Source organism: Aotus nancymaae, unplaced genomic scaffold (genome assembly GCF_030222135.1).
Source record: "Aotus nancymaae isolate 86718 unplaced genomic scaffold, 86718_ANA_hifiasm-v0.15.2.pri h1tg000006l, whole genome shotgun sequence".
NCBI lineage: Eukaryota > Metazoa > Chordata > Mammalia > Primates > Aotidae > Aotus > Aotus nancymaae.
Window position 1 is genome coordinate 24,213,804 of NW_026988417.1, and position 15,219 is coordinate 24,229,022.

Here is a 15,219-nt window from a genome sequence, read left to right on the forward strand (position 1 = left end):
ATTCCCCATCTGGACTCAACAGCTCTCTCCATCCTAAGCCCGGTGCCCGGCGTTTCCTGGTTTCCCAGAATCTGTTGACATGTTCAGAACAGTGAGTGCAGGGGGTCATGGCCAATTTCCCCTCAGAGGTACAGCTGGGAATGTGATACCTCTCTGCAGTGGCAACACTGTGAAAAGATGCCACCTTGCCATCCCTACAGGTGGCTGGAATTGGGAACATCACTTTGATCTGACACAGTTGCTAGGACTGTCTAAATATCTCCTACAGTTTGCCAAGTACCCATTTTTCCACCCAGGTTTGTCTGAGGGGTTCCATGCAACAGAAAGAAGAGCTTGCCATCTTTAGGGCTGGAGGAATGGCAGGGCTTTTCCCCTTTCAGCCTCCAAGGTGGAGACCTGGGCATTTGTAGCCTGTTCAAATAAACCAAGACAGCAGGAAAAAAAAAAAAAAAAAAAAAAGCAGAAGAAAGTAATTTGCACTTAAATATGAAAACAAACCACTTTTCTCCTGTTTGCTTGGTATTTTGCAGACGTTTCAAGTAACAACACTGCTATGTGTGGGTGAGTTCGTTCATTAAAATCCGTGGTTTCTGAGGCTGGAAGCCTCAGCCTACAGTAGTCCCAGAACGTACCCAAGAGTGCTGAAGTAACATCAATGCCTCATTCTCTGAGTGCTATTTATTGCCTCCGTCTGCATTGTTTAAAGTCAGGAAACAACAAACACATTCATATTTGTGGCAAAACATCTACCTACTCATGACATGGCAAATAATCATTTAAAAATAACAATACAGTACAATATGATCGTGCTACTTTCATGGCTAGGAGTGAAGTTGTTGGGTTTCTCTTCCAGAGCTACCCCAAAGGCATTCACTTTAGATTCTCTGAAGAGAACCAGCTAACCAGGCAGAACATCCACTAAGAACCTTCCACACAATTGTTCCCCACGAGCTTCCCTATTGCCTGTATCAGAGAGGCCCATTTGGAAATATACCATCTGGTTTCTTGAGCACAGACTCAGAGTGTGGGATTCAGCTTGGCTGGCTCCAAAGCTGGTCCCTACTGATTAGCCCGAGCCCCCCCAGCCTGCACAGGCTGATTCCACAGCCAACACACGGCCCCCTGTGAGCACGTGGGTCCTGGAGCGTTTCCTTTGGTGAAGTACTGGGAGTGGGAGGAGCGTTCCTATCTGAGTGTCTTGGGTTGTGGTTTGGTGTGGGCTGCGCTGGCAGCAGCAATAGCAGCAACTCAACAAAACGGGACTGTCACACAAGTGGGGAAGAAGGCAGGCGGGCTGGCAGGGAAGTTGGTATTCGATGACTTGAAATATTAAGTTGTCCAGAGGGCAAGGACACGCACAAATCAAAGGGCCACCTCTAGGTTTCAAAGCATGTCAGGATCTGTGTAAAGTCCCCTTTGACTTCACAAAATCTCACTTCAAAAATGCTACCAAATGCTCATCAGATGGAAATAACTGTTTCATCCCTCTAAAGGACAAAATGAAAAGCACCATTCAGTCTTTGGCCTGTCTGCTGGTTACCCACAGACTCAAAGGGCGGGTTCAGAGAAGCAGATGAGCCATGAAGAGCATCACACAAGCTTTACTGCTCCGGCCACCACTAGGGTCAGCTTTGAACGGTAGGAAAGAGGGAAAAACTCCTTTGTCTCGCTCCTGGGCCTACAGCCTGGGCTGGGTCTAGACATGTGTCACCAGAATATTTTCTTTGTGGCAGGCGAAGCAATGTCAAATATTAAATTGTTAACATATCCATGACAAGCATTCATATGAGCCAACAAAATCACCAACGTTCTGCTATTAAGGAGGACTCAGGAAGACCGGGCATTACTTTCAAGAAACTGCGATACTCAAAATAGCACTGCTGAGTGTTAGAAGATTTTTAAACTAATAATCAGCAAATCTTTTCAGCTGACTTTTGGCTTTAAGAGTTCTTACCAAAAAGATTACTGAAGTGGAATGAGAGGGGCTCAAAGTTTGTTTTTTTATTTAATTATAAGAGCTGTCCCATCTTATCAATTTTCTCCTTCCTCATTAAAAAGGGAAAGAAAAGCATATTACGTTTCTAGATGGTAAGAGTAAATGCTGTACTTTTTTTCTCAGAAATTACAGGCTTTAAGATGTTTTGTTTAAATGGTAGAATGGGCATGTCATGCAGTTAGCCAATAAATGCAATCCCTGATTAAAATGTGAGTTCTAAAAGTTTGAAAATGTCTATTTCAGTGCTTTTTAATTTCAGAGCTCCGAGCCTGACTTTGACTGGTTTGTTGATTTCTCTTGGTCCTCTCTTGCGAGAGCTAATGCTACATGTCTTTTAATTTCACCCACAACACCTTCACAGACTTAAGTCAACAATGATATGTTCAAAAATCTTTGTTTTCCCTTTGAAACTGGACGCGAAAAAGAAATCTCTCCTGTCGGTGGAGACAGCTGTGAAAGATCGAGGCGCCTGCACATAAATCTCCTTAAACTTTTTGAACAACTGCTTCTCTTTATCCCACTGGTATATCTGAGAGAATGTATAGTCACTCCCCAAGGCCAAGTAGTGATTATCTTTAAAAGAAAAGGGCTGCAGGGTCATGGCTCCCCGGGATGGAAGAGCTTGGATCTCCACGAACTGCTTACTGTTCCACCTCATGACCCGGGAGTCCCCGATGAAGCGGGTGAGGGAAAGGTAGAGGGTATTGTGCATGCGGAAGCTCTTCACGGCCAGTACGTCCTCCATGTTGGGGATGTCACCATGGGGGACAAACTTCTTAGAGCTTTTATTCCACTGGAGGATGATGGGGACCTGGGACCGGCTGGACAGGATGAGATGCGATTTTCCATCGATGTCAACAAACTCCGCATCCGTGTCCCTGAACCACTCGTGCAGAGACTGGTAAGAGTAGAATCCTTTGCTGTTCCATTTATAAACTGTGGACAGACCAGCCTTTGAGCTGTCTGCAATGACAAAGAACGTCTCGTCGTCGATCTGAAACAGCTCGATGTCGTTGGGCTTAGAAATGCGAGAGACCTCGATGTCTTGGAATTTGACAAATTTGGTCCAGCTCTCGTCGTATTTGTAAATGTGAGAGCCGCCGAAGAGCTGGGCTACCACCACAAAGACCTGATCATCGATGAGAATGGCCTTGCAGCCCACGATGGACTGACCTGTGCTCCAAAATAAAGGACATGAGATTAGTGCAACACCAGCTAAAAAGGCACCTCCGCTGGTACTCCTGTACACTGCTGCTGGGAGTGTGAAATGGCACAGCCACTATGGAAAACAGTACAGTGCTTCCTTGAAAAATTAAACATGGGATTGCCCTATGAGCCAGCAATTCCACTTCTTGGTATATACCCGAAATAATTGACAGCAGTGACTCCAAGAGATAATCTGTACACCTAACGCTATAGACCAAATGTCTGTGCTCTCTCCAAAAATATATGATGAAACCTCATCTCCTATGTGACGGTAATTGGAGGTGGGGCCTTTGGGAGGTGATTAGGTCATGGAAGCAGAATCCTCAGGAAAGGGATTAGTGCCCTTCCAACTCCCTCTGCCCTTCCACCACATAAAGACACAGCAAAAAGATGGCCAGCTATACAGTGGGCTCTTGCCACACACCAAATCTGCCAATGTCTTGATCTTGGACTTCTCAGCTCCAGAACTATGAGAAATAAATTTCTGTGGCTTATAAGCCACTCAGTCTGTGGTATGCTGTCACAGCAGCCCAAACAGACTAAGACACCCGCAGCGTCATCCTTCACAATAGCCAAAAGGTGGAAGCAACCCAGGTTGCTTCAGTGGATGAATGGATAGACAAAATGTGGCATATACATAAAACGGAATATTATTCAGCCCTAAAAAGGAAGAATATTCTGACATATAGCTACAACATGGATGGATTTTGAGGGCATTAGGCTAAATGAAATAGTCACAAAAAGACAAACCCTGTATGATTCCAAATATATGAGGTACCTAGAGCAGTCAGATGCATAGAGACAGAAAGGTGGATTTCAGGGGCTGTGGGATGGGGGAGATGAGGAGTTGTCATTTAATGGCACAGAGTTTCAGTCTTTCAAGATGGAAAGCATCTGAAGGTTGGTTGTACAGCAATGTGAATGTACCTAACACACTGAACAGCATGTTAAAAAATGGCTAAGATAATTAGCCATTTTTTGCTATGTGTATTTTGCCACAATTAAAAAAAAATTTCAATTGTTCAAAAATGTGCTTTCATAAAAATGGCTAAGTGAGGTCATCAGGGCCTTTAGAGGCAGACATACAATTCAGGAAACTCACTAATACACCAAAGGAATTATCATCATGCTTTTGAATAAAGCTGCATTAATTAGCTTGATTTAGGCATTCCACAATGAAAACATATTTCAAAGCAACATGTTATACACAAACAAATACATACAATTTTTATTTGTCAGTTAAAAAAATGTGTATCCTTGAAAAAAAAAAGTATTTCCTGACTCCATATGGCAGGAGGCAGTTAAACATGCTTCTTCTCCTGCGGGTTGTGGGGGTAAGGGATGGTAAAAAGGTAGGAGTGAGGTCTCAGAGGCAGGAGAAAAAAAGATTTCTGAGTGTTCATGAAGATATTTGGACTCTTTTGATTTCCAGAGCTAAAGGAAGCCAAGTGGAGGCAGAAAGAGTGGGGTTAAAGCTTATGATACAGATCAGGTGGCCTAGGGTTCAAAACCCAGCCCTGCACCTTGTAAGCTTTCTGACCCTGTGCCGGTTAACCCAGCGCTCTGTGCTCCAGTTCCTCATTCATAAAATGAGATTAAAGATGCTATCAGCTCTGATCTTACACGTGACTATAATGATGACATGAGGCCGTTCATGGCAAGTGTATTTAGCATGGAGCACCGGCACACAGGAGATGGTGGGTCATTAGTGGCTATCATTATTGAACAACTGAAGCAAGTGTCATGATAATCACAAGACCTTGCCCCTTAGTGCTTGCCCATAGTGGGCACTGCATAAATATCTAGAGAAGAAGCAATCGTCTGAATGACCTAGCTCAGGTGTCATAAAACTAAGACTTTGCAGAGATGGGACCATTTTCCGTGGTGACTCTCCTCTGTGGCTCACTGCCCACCATCTTTTCTCACCCTGTGCCCAGATGCCCCCCAGACCTCCCCATTCCGGAAGACCAACCACTAAGCAAGGGACCACCTACAAGACCACTGATCCTCCATCTAGATCATTCCATTAAAGGTTATTTCTTTCCTTTAATTTTCTAGGTAATTTGGACCAAAGTGAATTTGGCCAGAATCCTAAATTCTACAAATAATTTTATTCCATTTCTACCCTAAGGATGGGCTTTAAGGGCAGACACTGGCTGGTTTTCAGATCCTCTTTCACCATTCTGGCCTTCCTGCAAGGACCTAATCCCTTTTCCTTGTTTAAAACTATTGCACTGTTTTTTCCCTGAGGGTACGTGTGTTAAATGTTGACCAAAGCAAATATTGAAAATAACAAGAGGTATAATTTAAAAAGTGCGTAGGTATGACCAGGCACTGCTCTAAGTGCTTTACACGCATTTAAGTAGTTAATCCTTATAACAACTATATGAGGCATGTACTATTCTTATCATCACCATCGTCATCCCCATTTTACAAAGGGTAAAACTGAGGCACAGAGGAGTTAAGTAATTTCTAAAAAGTCACACAGCTAGTACATGGTAGAGCCTGAGATTTCAATCCAGATAGTTTGGCCCCAGTCTATACTCTACCACCCAGGAACCAAAAGCACAGAGAAGAAGATACAAACCAGTTGTACCACAAACGTGAAATCACACTTAATAGTTTGATACACTGTTTAATTGGTAATCTATGCACATATCCAAATATTCTTTTTTAAAAAATTGGGACTTATGCTATCCATATATATTTTATTTATTTATTATTTTATTTTTTGGAGAAGGAGTCTCGCTCTGTTGGTGCGAGACTCAGCTCGCTACAACCTCCGCCTCCCAGGTTCAAGCAATTCTCCTGCCTCAGCCTCCTGAATAGCTGGGACTAAAAGCATGTGCCACCACGCCCAGCTAATTTTTGTATTTTTAGTAGAGACGGGCTTTCACCATGTTGGCCAGGATGGTCTCGATCTCTTGACCTTGTGATCCACCTGCCTCGGCCTCCCAAAGTGCTGGGATTACAGGTGTGAGTCACTGCGCCTGGCCCATAGATATTTTATAATCTACCTTTTTCACGTGAAGCCCATGTTGTGAACATTGCCTCATGTTGATGATTCTTCAACAACTTGATATGTTTGACACTACACAGTATTCCATTCCATGGATGCACCACATTTTGTTTAATTAATGCCCTACTGTTGGACATTGCAGTTATTTCTAGCTTTTCCTTATTGTAAAATAACATTTCCTTTAAAATATTGTTAAGTAACATGTTTTGATACCATCTGGCAGTGTTCTCCAGTGTAGGAATTGCTGGGGCAAATGCTGTGCACATTTTTAAGCTTTTGGGTTTTAATTGCCAAACTGCTCTTCAAAGCCGCATTGATTTCCATCCTACTAACACTGATTGAGAGTGCAGGCTCCTCGTCCCCTGCCTGAGCACCCGGCTATGGAGGCCACAGCTCTCCAGAAGCACCCTAGAGGTCTGCCTGTCACAGTCAAAGGACCACGTGAAATGGAAGGAATACCTTTCCTGGAGGTGCTCTGTGACACACTCTGTCCAGGTAGACACTTTTAGACTATGGAGTTGTCAGTAGCAGACAGAGCATTGTGTGTGTGTGTGTGTGTGTGTGTGTGTGTGTGTGTGTGTAGGAAGAGGGATTACAGGTTGGAACATACTTAGCCTGCAGAAATCAAAAGGCGAGCAAAATAAACCAAAATTGAGAAAGCTGAGATGAGGTGTAGAGAGAACAAGGGGAAGGAGCCTCAGGGTGAAAGTGACCACGGGTTTCTCTCTCTCCCTTGGGGGCACATGGACAGCTGGAGCTGTCCCTTTTGCAACATGGTCACCAGGGCTGCAAAGGAGGAAGTACATGGATTGAGAAAATCCTGCCCTGCCCTTGCCAACTCTAGGGCCACCCCATGGCCAAACAAGATGTCAAATGAGGTATCCATGGCCCAGGGAGAGAGAATGGTCCACATTTACCTCGTTCTTCTTCAAGGCCAGTGGCGCCTAGGGCAGTGCCCTGGCCTACCCATGTGTGCTATAGGGCTTTCCCTCATGCCAGGCTCAATGCCAGCTACTGAGAGACAGCTCCTCTCCTTCCTCCACAGAGTAATCCCCCTTCCTTCTGTAGCACAGCCTTCTACCTCCCTCAGGGCAGTCTGCCGGTCTCTGCATTCCCTTGCTCATGCAAGTTGTGGAACAGTTTTAATGGAGATCAAAAAGGTAGAGTCTGTGGGTGGGGCGGGGGGGGAAGAGGGTTGCTCCTATTTTACCCCCATTAGATAATTATAGTATTGGCCAGACATGTTGGGTTACACCTGTAATCCCAATGCTTTGGGAGACCAAGGAGGGTGGATCACCTGAGGTCAGGAGTTCGAGACCAGCCTGGCCAACATGGTGAAAGCTCACCTCTACTAAAAATACAAAAATTATCCAGTCGTGGCAGTGCATGCCTGTAACACCAGCTACTCGGGAGGCTGAGGCAGGAAAATCACTTGAATCTGGGAGGTGGAGGTTGCAGTAAGCTGAGATGGCAACACTGCACTTCAGCCTGGGCAACAAGAGTGAGACTCTGTCTCAAAAAAAAAAAATCCTTATAGTATTTCCCGAAGTCCAATACTATGCTGATCCCATTTTACAGATGAAATGGAAATTCCCCAAATCCTCACTTTACAGATGAAAGGGGATCATGCCCATTAAATCACTTGGCCACCACCACCAGCTAGTAAGAGCTGGAGCCAGATGATCAAAAGCCAGTCTGATGTTGGAACTCATTTCTTGGGCTTGATGGTTAAAAGAGGAGCCGGGTGGGCTTCATGTCATGGCCACCGAGCTGTGGGATGATTCAGACTTGGAGACTGAGAGGCTGAGGAATCCTTGGAAACTAACAAGGTCCAGCAGGGCTCTGGCCCCAACCACACCCACTCAGATCGCACTGACTTCCACCCCACCAGCTCTGTGGCCTCCGTTGGGTCCGGGCCACGCTCGTTTGCCTGGGTTCCAGATTCTTGCCATAGCCTCTTAGCCAGTCACTGTGTTTCCACCTTTGTGCCCTCACTCCAAAAGGCTATGTTTGACCCTGTAGCTGGACACAATCCAGCCTCTGTGCCAGGTACCTGCATCTTCCTGCCTCTGCACAAAAACACTCAGAGGAAAAGCCAAGTCCTTCCTAGTACCTATGAGACTCCGTGTTCCGCCCTTCTGACTTCCGACTCACCAACTGCAACTGCCCCCTGGCTCATTTTGCTCGTGCCAAACCGTCCTCCTGATGTTCTTCAAACAGGAAAGATGCTCTCCTGCCTCTCGACCTGTGCACCTGCTTTTCCCTCTGCCTGGAATGCTCTTCCCCCAGCTCTCCATGGTGGGGACCAATCCCTCCGATACCACAGGTCTTATTCAAGTAGCACCTTCTTGATGAGGCCTCTCCTGGACACTCTGCCCAAGCCTTCAAATCCTCCCACACACAGTACTCCACATCTTCCTTCTTCACTTCGTTTCCCCTCCTTACCACGTTTCTGTCTGATGTGCTTTTTAAATTCTACAATTATTTTTGCAATAATTATTACAATACTTTCTTATTGTCTCTTTCTCCCATTAGAATGGAAACTCCTGAGGGCAGAGTTTTATCTGGTTTATTCACTGCTGTGTCCCCAGCACCAGGAATATGCCTGGCTCAGAGTAAGTGTTCAAGAAATCTTTGTGAATGAATGAATGAACTTAAGAACGTCACCAGCTTCAGTATGTCAGAAGGGTAGGTGAAAGGCAGGGCTGTCCGACCAAGGTCAACCCGGGAGAGAAAACCAGTGGGGTGCAACTATGAGAAACCCCGTGCTCTGCCCTGAATAAACACTGGGTGACTGGACGCACCTGAGTCTTGACCTCATCACTTGTAAGGTTGTGAAAAGGATGGCGGCTTTGAGAAGCGCCTGCTCTGGGCACTCAGCAAATCCTCACAACATTCGTATGAGGCTCATCTACTCCCCACTTCCCAGATGAGAAAACCAAGCCTCCAAGTCACAGGTACTTGCTAGTCCACGGCTGAGTTGGGAGTACAATCTGTGTTCGTCAGTTTTCAAAACCTGAGCTCTTTCTAGTCTGTATGCCTCTTCTCTCTGGAGAAGGGAGCTTTTGTCCTCTAATATAGAGGCAGGTATAACTTCAAGGGCTGTTGTGAGCTTCCAATGGGACCAGCTAGGCTGGCACCTCACAGGCTCACAGCCAACATCGGCATTGGAACTCCTTGTCCAAGAACAAAGCCCAGCCAGGCACAGTGGCTCATGCCTGTAATCCCAGCACTTTGGGAAGCTGAGGCAAGAGGATCCCTTGAGCTCAAGAGTTTGAGGCCAGCCTGGGCATCATAGTGAGACCCTGTCTCTGCAAAAAAAAAAAAAAATTAGCTGAGTGCAGTGGTGTGTGCCTGTAGTCCTAGCTACTTGGGAGGCTGGGGCAGGAGGATCCCTTGAGCCCAGGAGTTCCAGGATGCAATAAGCCAAGACTGCATCATTGCATTCTGGCCTGGGTGATAGAGTAAGAGGCTATCTCAAAAACAAAACAAAACAAAACAAAAAAACCACAAACCTTCACTCTGCTTCCATCTCCGACCCTAGGGAAGGGGAGAAAAAGCAGAGAGGCCAGCCATCCTTCCCTCCCCTACCTTCCATGTCAGGACAAAGAGGGAGGCACAAAACCACGTGGACATGGGCTCACTGCCTCATCTCCCTTGTTCTTGGCTTCCACAGCAGGTTCGCCTGTGCCACTCTGTGCTGAGTCTGCACTTCCAAGAGGGCTACTCTCCGGAAAGTGAGCTCAGCACTGGGAGGCCAGATGGCCCGACGGTGGCCAGCTCATCTGAAATGGCATTCTCGGAGCATCCGATGTACATCCCACACTGAGATACACGGTGAGATAAGGCTCATTAGCAGCTCTCCCTGCCTCCCCACATCCCTGTACCTGCTGTGAAGCCACTTGGTGCCTGAGAGACTCTTAGGAGCTTCCCAACCCAGAAATTCTACCTGAATATGCTTCTTGCTGCAACTGCTCTAAGGCCGCATCAGGAACCTCAAAAGGAAACCCTCTCCTGGGTGATAATTATTGTCAGATTGCACTTTGATAAATGAGAAGCCTTCCAAAGATTATTTCAAAAGCAAGTAGACAGTCCATATTTAGTAGGGCTAAGGCACTGGGATTCTATGATGGCACTGAAAGAAGCATTAACCAATTCATATCCCACATACCTCATCATTTAGGGATCCATTTATTCTTATTTTGTATGTACTATTTTTTTTTTTTTGAGACAGAGTCTTGCTCTGTCACCAGGCTGGAGTGCAGTGGCGCAATCTCAGCTCCCTGCAACTTCCACCTCCCGGTTTCAAGTGATTCTCCTGCCTCAGCTTCCTGAGTAGCTGGGACTACAAGCACACACCACCACACCCAGCTAATGTTTGTATTTTTAGGAGAGATGGGGTTTCACTATACGTTGGCCAGGATAGTCTCGATCTCTTGACCTCGTGATCTGCCCTCCTCGGCCTTTCAAAGTGTTGGGATTACAGACGTGAGCCATTGCACCCGGCCTTGTATGTACTTATTAAAAGAAAGCAGTAATCACCAGGACTTAGCAAAGGGCACTAGGAACAAGCTACAGGGTGTGTGTGTGCGCGTGCACGTGCGTGTGTGTGTGTGTGTGTGTTAGCATATTAGTTAACAATCAGCTTAATGGAAGTCAAAGCAACATTTAGCTGCTACGAAGCTGGTGCAGTCTTGGTCTGCCATACTGCTCAGCACAAGGGATTCTCAGTGTTACTTCTCACCACTACTAGGAAACACCTCCCACCACAGGCAACCCGTCACCCTCTCCCTTTCCAAAACGATCGTCACTGATAAGCAGCAACACGACCTGAGGTTTCCACTCTCCCAGTAACTGACCACACCAAGACAAAAACTGGAGAGATCAAGAGGGTAGGCTGCGACGTGCTCCCCAGCTCAACCAAGCTACAGAGCCAAGCTTGCCCTCCATACACAGGGTATTCCTTCCCTCACCGGCTTGCGGCAATGCTGAAATTGGGTCAACACGTCCAATCAAAGCCACAACACACCTGTAATGTTGTCGTAGCTCCGGAAATTCATTTCGATGTGGTCCCACTCCAGCACCATGCAGTTCTCCATGCTGGGCTGCGCGATGGCCACGTACACATCGTTCTTGGAGTTGAACGTATCCACTGAAACCGACTGGTAGGGTAAAGTCTGATGAACGACAAAATCTGGGAACAGGTGTTTAAAAAGAAAAGGGTTCATAAAATCTCTTGCAGGAATGACCAAGCACCATCACCTTTCCATCATCACACTAGTTCTGAAAAGGACGGGGGAGAAGAAGGAGGAGGCAGGAGGGAAGCCACACAAACATCACAGAGTATTTGACTCTGGAACATTCCAGAAAAAGTTCTGGCTTGCACAGCATTATCAGATGGAATGCACAGCTTCTAGTACAGCTTCCTGTGGAGAAACAGCTTCCCAAGTTTGGCTAAAGGACCTCAAAGTTGTAAACATATTTGGTGAGGCCTGGCGTTCAAAGTGAGAAGATGGACGGGACGCCACACAGCAACGTGCTCAAAACCACCGTGCAAATTGCCCTGTGACACAGGGGTGCTACTACGGTCCAGTGAGTTTGGAAAACGCTGTACTTCCAGCCCTCTCAGAACAGCCCTTGTAGGGAAGACGTCTGTTTTGTTTTGTTTGATATGGTGCTTCTCAAACTTACCTGACCCTTTATCTCCAGTTCTTAGAACCCCTAGGATTATCCGTTGTGAGAAAATGCCACTGCATGTTCAGAATAAATGGTACACTCCCCAAATGGCACACTGAACACTGGAAACCAAACTAGACCCTCTGCTCCGGTCTCAGGGGTTTATAAAGTCCACTGTGGAGGGCAGTTAACCTAGGTCTGCTTACTGGTTACTGGCTACTGGGAAGTTGCCCGTAAATGCAGTGGTGACAGCCGTGCGGCACTCTGCAGCTCCGCAAGCGATTACAACAGACCTATTGTGTCTGAAGCAATACCAAGCCCCTCCTATTTTAGCACACATGCCACGCTTGCATTTAGTGATAAGTCAGAGTTCTTCATCCACGTTGCTCTCCTGAGCTACAACTGACTCACTATTAAATCTTGGTAGGGAATGGAGAATTTCCAAGAGACAGAGTGAGCATGGCCTCTGGAAGCATGTGGGGTAACTAGAGAAATCCAATGAAAAAAGAGCCTCTACAAAAAGTGCACACACACGTGAATAAAGTTTAAGAAATAAAGTTTAAGTTTTTTTTTGAGACAGAGTCTGGCTCTGTCTCCCAGGCTAGAGTTGCAATGGCGCAGTCTTGACTCACTGCAACCTCCGCCTCCTGGGTTCAAACGATTCTCCTGCCTCAGCCTCCCGAGTAGCTGGGATCACAGGCACGCACCACCATGCCAGCTAATTTTGTATTTTTAGTAGAGACGGGGTTTCTCCATGTTGGTCAGGCTGGTCTTGAACTTCCGACCTTGGTGATCCACCCGCCTCAGCCTCCCAAAGTGCTGGGATGACAGGCGTGAGTCACTGCGCCGGGCCTGGTTTAAGTTATTTCTTTGGCCAGAGGTGCTTCAATGTGCACTGCTTCTTGGTAGGCTAAACACACCCACAGTAAAACATGGCGTCATGGTAGACGCCTGGCTAAGGAAAGTCACTTTCATGAGGAAATCCTGGCTCTGCCCATCTCCATTCCACCCAATCCTTATCCTATTCCACTCAAGTCTCTGAAAAGCTTCCCCTAACAAGTCCAATCCACAGGACACTTTCCTAACTCCCTGGACTCATAAGTAGGCACTATTGCTTAAATCTTATTATTCATGATGACTCCAGATAATAACATCAGAGTCCGATTGGGAGATACTGGAGGGATATGACATTCTCGAGCCATTTTCCAGAGCCCAGAGAGGGTAAGCATCTGGCTATGGCCAGGCAGCCAGCATGACACATCTCCCAGACCAAGGGCTCCCTGAGGCAGGGCCTGGATCCAAGCTCTCCAAGCCTCCCACAGCTCAAGTTCGTGGCAGCCTCTCGGGAGGCAACCACTGATTTGGAAGCCTCATCAAAGATGTCAAATGAGAAAGTCAATGAAAGGCCCCTCAGTACAGGGGATAGTGCAAGAGGAACAGAGGCAGGAGAGGAGTAAGAGGGGCTGAGCACGTGTCAAAAGGGGAAGTGTGGAAGAGAAATGGGAAGAACAGATGACAGTCAGGTGGCAGGACAGCAGGGTGGGATTGAGGGCAGGAGGGCAGCAGGGGGCCCAGAACTGAGCCCTGTGCCTGGAGGCCGACAGCTGAGGCCACTTCCCCACATTTGAGACCCTGGGATGGTCACCTCTCCTCTCAAGAGCTCAGTTTATGTATTCACTCTATGAAGGCAGTGACACCTACTTCCCAAGCTTGACGGCAAGGACAGATCAGATAATGGTGGAAATGCCAAATACCCACCTCAGGGCTCGGCACATTGTAAAGATGGAACTGAGGCTGAGTGTGGTGGCTCATGCCTGTAATCCCAGCACTTTCAGACATTGAGGTGGGCGGATCACTTGAGATCAGGAGTTCAAGACCAGCCTGGCCAACATGGTAAAACCCCATCTCTACTAAAAATACAAAAATTAGCTGAGTGTGGTGGCAGGCACCTGTAATCCCAGCTACTCAGGAGGCTGAGGCAGGAGAATCACTTGAACCCAGAAGATGGAGGTTGCAGTGAGCTGAGGTCACGTCACTGCATTACAGCCTGGGTGACAGAGTAAGACTCTGTCTTAAAAAAAAAGAAAAAGATGGAACTGAGGTCCGAGAAAGGACAGTTCAGCTCCTCTGTCCTAGTTACCACTGGGCCTGTCTTTCAGGAAGTGACTATTTTAATGGCATCTAAGATAAGATGCAGGAGCTGAGCCACCTCCTTCCTGGGCAAATGACTTAACCTCTCTCTGCCTTAGTTTCTGCGTAGTCTATTATGGTTCCTACTCACTTAGCTTAGCACAAAGTGAGGCTCAACACATGTTACCTTTTAGAGGTGCCCCTCCCTTCACTCTGGGAGCAGAGTAGTTTGGCGAAACCAGTGAGTGGCCTGGCCTTGCTTCTCAGCCGACTCTAAAGACTACAGGAGAGGGAACGGAGGCTGAGTGGTGCACGCAGATGTGGAAAAAAGGAGGAGAAAGGAAGAGGCTGCCTCTGCCGCCCAACAGGCAGGAGGTGATGGAGGAGAGTGTGGACAAGTGACTCTCGGGGACGGGGAACCTTCTCATCCCCAAGTCAAGAGCAGAACATCCTGGGGAAGGGCTGGGGCTGGGAGATAAGACACACTGGGCTTCCAATTCTTGCCCTGCCACTTTTAGCTATGTGACCTTTGGCAAGACAATTGAGCCTCAGGTTCTTCCTTCATCTGTAAAATGAGGGTGATGTCTATTTCCTAAGCTTACCGTAAAGACTAAATGCAAGACTACATGTAAGTACATACCGTAGTGCTAGGGTGATCACTCCATCATTCATGTATGCAACAATGATAGTATTCAGTTGCCTGCTTGAAGACTTAGCAAAGAGTCACAGCTCCCCCCGATCCCCCCTACCACCATAATAACAGTTGCTTGGTCAAAGATAAACAGAAAAAAGTGACCCTGTGTTCACTCCTGTTGGCACTGGCAGAACCAGTGAAGAAGCCAGAAAGCGCGTGTTCACTGCACAAGGCTCTGCTGGTTTCTGTGTTCCCATGTAGACAGAGCAAGGGGAAATGGCAGCAGTCATCACGTGCTCCCTTTTCCGGGGATATAAAGGACTTGGAGAGCACAAATGAGTTCTTTTAATTACAACCAAGACGGCTATAAACTCCTCTCCTACATCTCCAGTTGCATTCGACTAATCCGAGTCTGCCAAAGGTTCTAAGCACTCCCGCGACGCCCATAACTCACTCATCTCCTCCTTCCCGTTCGCCTCCCTACTGCACTCTGCATTCTCAGAAACACGAGCATTCGCTTAAAAAGGCAGACTGTTTAAAGCGTAGACTAGAAAGATT

General features: G+C 46.9%; 1 protein-coding gene across 1 annotated transcript in view; it reads right to left on the reverse strand.

Moving 5' to 3' along the window:
* Nucleotides 1-658: 658 nt before the first annotated feature.
* LGI2 (leucine rich repeat LGI family member 2) overlaps nt 659-15,219 on the reverse strand; it is a 31,783-nt gene continuing 17,222 nt past the window's right edge. Inside the window, exons 7-8 of the mRNA XM_012472452.3 lie at nt 11,251-11,415; nt 659-3,169 (exon numbers count right to left, since the gene is read on the reverse strand). Of these exons, the coding sequence (XP_012327875.2) occupies nt 2,352-3,169; nt 11,251-11,415 (983 nt within the window). The 3' untranslated portion in view covers nt 659-2,351. The remainder of the gene's footprint in view (nt 3,170-11,250; nt 11,416-15,219) is intronic.